The sequence below is a fragment of the Petaurus breviceps genome, unplaced genomic scaffold, assembly GCF_028583685.1.
Source record: "Petaurus breviceps papuanus isolate PSGF00001 unplaced genomic scaffold, PetGlider_PUasm1.0 174, whole genome shotgun sequence".
Lineage (NCBI taxonomy): Eukaryota > Metazoa > Chordata > Mammalia > Diprotodontia > Petauridae > Petaurus > Petaurus breviceps.
The window spans coordinates 75573075-75578876 of record NW_027185761.1 but is presented as its reverse complement, the minus strand read 5'-3'; the positions used below and the strand labels follow the sequence as shown (position 1 = coordinate 75578876).

Genomic DNA, 5802 nt, shown 5'->3' with positions numbered 1-5802 from the left:
AGAAAGAAAGAAAGAAAGAAAGAAAGAAAGAAAGAAAGAAAGAAAGAGAGAGAGAGAGAGAGAAAGAAAGAAAGAAAGAAAGAAGAGAATTCTATTGTCAGGACACTCCCTATGAAGGCAGCCCATTCCATTGTTGGGAAGTTTCCTTAGAATATTAAGGGCGCCATATTTTTCATCTTTGTAAGCACAATCTTTGACACCTTAATAAAGGCCATATTGAATCCTCTAGAGCTGAAATGTGTTTCCAGCATCTTCTTCCTTCTGGTCCTGGCTCTTCCCTCCAAAAACCAGACAAGACCAGAACACGTCTCAGCTGAGCTGAACATGCCAAGCCCTTCAAACAAGCAAAGACCATGAATGATTGTGTCTTCCTCAAGACTAAGTATCCCAAGCTTGAAAGCCATCTTCTTATAACATGGTTTCAAGTCCCTTCACTATGCTGGTCACCCTCCCTGGAAAATCTTCAGCTGATCACTGGATTTCAAGCCACTGAATCCACCTCTCTCATTTTACAGATGAGGAAACTGGGGCTCTTTGCAGTGACTTTCCCAAGGTTACATAGCTAGTACCTAGAGCCTGGAGCCAGCACCTTTTCTCCTCCCTCCTGAGACCTGAGTATTATGTGTTTAGGCAGCAGAAACAGGACCTGAGACTAGGTCTTCCTGCCAGCAGGCCTCCCTCCCTCTCCCCTATCCCACACCTCTTTCCCTCAGTGGAAACTCTTGAAAAGAGAGTCTGGAAAGTCAGACTATTCCTGGTGCACAGTAGGCACTCAATAAATGCCTACTAAATCGAGTGGCATTTAATGTGAGGCTCCTCCCAGGGCAGGCACCAGCAGGCCACCACCTTGGCCCTCTGCCTGACTTTGCTGCTTTGGCTGTCACGGGAAGGTGCGCAGCACAGAGGTGGTGAAGGAACCGGGGAGAAGGGAGACTTCTTGGGGCTGTGGCAGCAATGAGCTGACACCCAGAGATGCTCAGCCAAGGAGCTGTGAGGGCATTGTCCAGAGCTCCTTCTGACTTTATCGGACTTTGCGGGAGACAGGGGAAAAGGGGGAGGGCTGGAGACAGGGGCTTCCTCTTGAGAAAGCCGGGTTGGCAGACTCTCCTGACCTTTGGGCTGGCAGGAGACTGCTGACTTATACTGTGGCATTTACAGCCGGCAGGCACACCTGGCCTCAGTGCAGGCCTGCATCCTGCCCCCTGTGGGCGAGCAGAGGGGCAGCCCCTCATCTGACCCAAGCCAGAAGGTTCCTTCTTGGGAGTGTCACCAAGCCAAGTGGCTGCTGCTGCTTCCGGGAGACCCAGGGACGGGCCTGCAGGGAGCTCTGAGCCAGGAAGGAAGCATCCACTGCTCAGGCTGGGGAGGAAATCGCTGTTTAAAGAAGGGCCTCCCAGGAGATGTAGTCCAGCCTCCTGGCAGGCAATCTTGGTGGGCTGGGGCTTGTTGGGAAGTTACAGAAAGCCTTCCAAAGTGGCCAGGGCCAGAGCCCTGCTTCCCTGGCCAGGTCGGCCTGGCTGAGCAAGGCTTCCTGAGCTCCCTGGCCCCGCACCCCGTGCCCCCCAGCCCACCCACCTGTAGTTCCCAGGGCTGGGTGCAGCCTGGAGCTGGGTGCCGCCCAGGGTGGGGGTGGGCGGGGGCCAGCCCCCAGGCGCAGAAATTACCTTTCTGTGGAGAAATTCTCGGACCAGAGAGGCCGCAACCTCCTCCACAAAGAGGTGCTCCATGCCTAGCCCCGCAGTCTCCTTGGATGCTCTCTCCCTGATCTTGGCACTAATCCTTCAGCACAGCTTCAGACAGCCTGCCCGATGGCCATTAGAACCCAGGCTCTAGGAGGGATTCAAACCACCCCCAGCAGCAGCGGCAGCAGCCTATTGTCGGTTGGCTTGGCCCTGGGGGTGTTGCCGTGGAGACCGTGGCATCAGAGGCTGAGCCTGGAACTCCTCCTCCCCCCTCTTCCCTCTTCCCCCCTCTCCCCGCCCCCCCACCTGGCCCTCGGGGAAGGGGAGGGAGGGAGGGAAGAGGAGAGAAGAGAGGAAGGGAGGAGGGAAGGAAGGGGAGGAGGCAGGGCCGCCCAAGAGGGCCAGGCTGCCGGTCCCGCCAAGCCAGGCAGTCTCCGGGCCTTCAGCCAGCCTACCCAATGGGCCCTGAGCTGGGAGACCGAGCCCTGTCCCCGCCAGCCCAGCGGCTTTTTAGAGATACAGTGTGTCAGAGGGATCCACACTCCTTCCTTCTTTGCAGAAATTACTTTGTTGGAATTACTTTGTCTAGACTTTGTATTTCTGTAAGAAACACCTCCCGACAGGCACTGCCCATAAAAGCTCCATGAAGATGGGGACCGTTTGTGTCTTGTCCATCTCCCCAGCACTAAGCCCAGTCCGACAGTCCCTTAATCAATGCCTGTAATGGAATTGAACCTAGACCACCATTCAATCATTTCAGATCCAATGCTTTAGAGAAGGATCATTTGGGAACCATGAGCCTTAAGACACACTATTTCCTTGTACTAAGACTCTAGAACTTTGATTAACCTAGACCAATCTAGAAAATGAGAAGTTGCCATGCTTTGCCTGAACTTCACTTCAAAGAGCAAGAAACAAGGAAGCAGGTGGTTCTACCTTGGATCAAGGGGTCAAAGAGGGACCAGTCACTTAATGCCCTTAAACCTCAGTTTCCTCCTCTGTAGAAAGAGGAGTTTAAATGATCCCTTCTTTTATATAATTCAATGAAAGAAAAGAAAGGAAAAGAGAAGAGACTCCCATGCCCCTATAAAGCACGTGGGTTTCAGGGTTTGTTTTTTCAAGAAAGTCACTCCTTGGGTGTCCTGGGGCCAGTGTTCCTGCAGCCCAGTCTCCCGGCCTTATCTGCTGACACCCACATTGTTGTTCCACGATGCGGGGACACCTTTGAAAGGTCCCCAATCCAGGAAGATAGAGATATACTTGGGAAACATTTTCAGCAAAGGTGGACAAACGCCAAGAGAATCTAATGAACCCTGAGGGAACCCCAGCATTTAACCAACCAAAGCAGACACTCTCCCAACCCTTCCCTTGACCTGTTTCTCCTATCGGCCTGACCCCAGTGACTCTCTGTTGCCTCTGGAATAAAAGGCTTATTCTTCTGGTTGCTTTTAAGTCCTTCACAACCTGGCCCAGGGGTTTTCCAGCCTCATAGGCTTTACTCCCCCTCATCCCCCCTCCCCCCCATTGAGCCAAGTTGTCCTTTTCCCTGGCCTCAGATCCAACACTTCATTTCCCTTGGGCACTGGCCTCCCCACCTGCCTGGGATGCACTCCCTCCCCTCTTGCCTTCTACCCAGCAGAGTCCTCCTTGTCAGGCCTAGTTCCAACATGCAGTATTCTGTGTAAGGGCTTTCCTTATGTCCTCACTACCCAACTACATACAGTCAGCTCCCCTATGACCTGACCTCTGAATTCCTAAAGGCCACATGATGCAAGATCATGCACTAAAATCCGCCAGGCTTGTGGCGGACAAGGTTAGCCCGGCCAGCCAGCACCACCAGCCATGGAGGTTCCTGTAAGATCACAGTGTTGGCTCCACTGGGCCAGGCCTGGTTCCTTTATGCTGCTTTTCAGGACTTAGCATAGAGTCTCCTGTTTCTTTCAAAAGACTATTTAATTTTAAGCTTTTGTTCAAGGCTTAACACTTTCCTCCTGCAAGCCTTTCTAGTATTTTTGAGCCAGAATACGTAGATATGTTTGGGTGTAGAATACATGCCTGTGTGTGCACGTTGTGTGGTATGTGTGCTCTCACATGTGTTATGTATAAGCAATACACATTTATATGTGTGCATTGCATATGTACATATAAGTATGTACATATTATATATGTGCATACCTATGTGTATGTACAAGAGTGTATTGTGTATACATATTGTATGTATGTGTATATGTGCATTGTTGTATGTGTGTGTGTGTTGAGGGCAGTTAGGTGCAAAATGCCTGGAGCCAGGGAAATTTGAGTTCAAATCCGGCCTCAGACAATTCCTAGCTGTGTGACCCTGGGTAAGTCACTTCACCCTATTTGCCTCAGTTTCCTCATCTGTAAAATAAGCTGGAAAAGGAAATGGCAAACCAGTCCAGGATCTTTGCCAAGAAAACCTCAAATGGTGTCACGGAGAGTCTGACAGGATTGAAACAATGGAACAACAAAAAATGTGTGTGTTGTGTATGTATAGGTGTGTAATGTATATGTATTATTTGCATGTATATAGATGTGTATGCGTATATCTATTATGTCTGTGGATGCATCGCAAATGTCTATATCTAGATGTGCATATGTGGGCTATGTGCAGATACCTGTGTGCCGTGCACATGTATGTTATGTGCAGATACCCATGTACCATACACATGTGTGTTGTGCAGATACCTGTGTGCCGTGCACATGTGTGTTATGTGTGTCACTGCAGATACCAGTGTACGGTGCACACATGTGTGCCATGTGTGTCATGTGCAGATACCGGTGTAGCATGCATGTGTGTTATGTGTGTCATGTGCTGATACCCATGTACCATGCACATATATATATGTTATTACAGATACCTGTGTACTGTGCACATGCATGTTATGTGTGTCATGTACAGATACCTGTGTGCCATGTGCGTCTACCTAGATGAGTGTGTGTGTCATGTGCAGATACCTGTGTACTGTGCACATACGTGTGTTATGTGTGTCATGTGCAGATACCTGTGTGCCGTGCACATATGTGTGTTATGTGCAGATACATGTGGTTTTGTTCATCCACCTATGTATTCATATGCAGCACATCCCAAAGTCTTTATCCAGCTTTGAGCCATTAAAGTACAAGTCTATGCCTCCTTGTTAATACAATTAGTATGTCTGAGCCCAGGCGCAATGGAAGGTCTCTAGCAGGCTCCTCTGCCCCTGGTAACTCCTAGTGTCTTTGTGGGGAAGATTCAGATTTCTGGAGACACTTGAGGATGAAGCTGTGTGATATACCTCAGGGGCTGTGGCTAGACTAGCACCTGTGGGGGAGCCTTGATCCTTGGGGATGGGCACAGTTTGTGGCCTAACTCTGAACCTTCTGCTCCAAGATGGGTCAGGGCCTTTGGCCTTCCTTGATCTCCGACCTTCTGCTAAAGCCTGTTCCTCTTAGCTGGGCCTTGAAGGAAGCCAGGCCAGTCGGGTCCTCTGGCTGCACAGGGATCATCCAGAGTTAGCCCTTCCCCAGCCAGGCCCCTCTCTTTGGGGTCAGAGCTGGGCTTGGGGGTGATCTTCTCCTCAGAAGAGACAAACATGCATGAGAGCTGCTGTTCATTCTTAGTTTTCAAAGAGGGCCAATGACATCACGTGGTGATGTCTTGACTTGCTCATGAATTGGTTTGAATCAGAGCTGTGAGAAGTTGTCAGCCTCACCCTCTCTTCCAGAATCATCAAAGTCCAGTGGCAAAACCAGTCAGGGGGATGGGGGGTGGTCCTGGAAGCAGTGGGTGACCTTGGCATACTGCATGCCTGAGGAAGCGGCAAGTGCTCACAGTGCCTCCTTCCGCCACCTGCACAGCCATGGGAACACGCTGTTCCCATGCCCCTACTCTGCACACGCTTGGGGTAGACACCCCCAACTCTCCGCTGGGTTGGAGGCCTGTCGTCCACCCTCAGCCTGGTTTAGCCCGTCTGCTGAGACAGTTTTAGCAGGGTGTGGCCGCTGGGCATGCTACGGCTTTTTGGAGCCAGAGGTGAATGGGAAGTCCTCTACCGCCTCACCCCAGAGCTGCTAGTCCTTCCCGAACACCCCAAACATCCCATGAACGTGTGGGTAGTGG

General features: G+C 51.0%; 1 protein-coding gene across 1 annotated transcript in view; it reads right to left on the bottom strand.

Moving 5' to 3' along the window:
- Nucleotides 1–5544, bottom strand: part of MINDY4 (MINDY lysine 48 deubiquitinase 4) — a 135371-nt gene extending 129827 nt beyond the window's left edge. Inside the window, exons 1-2 of the mRNA XM_069084589.1 lie at nt 5485–5544; nt 1665–1781 (exon numbers count right to left, since the gene is read on the bottom strand). Of these exons, the coding sequence (XP_068940690.1) occupies nt 1665–1781; nt 5485–5544 (177 nt within the window). The remainder of the gene's footprint in view (nt 1–1664; nt 1782–5484) is intronic.
- Nucleotides 5545–5802: the final 258 nt, after the last annotated feature.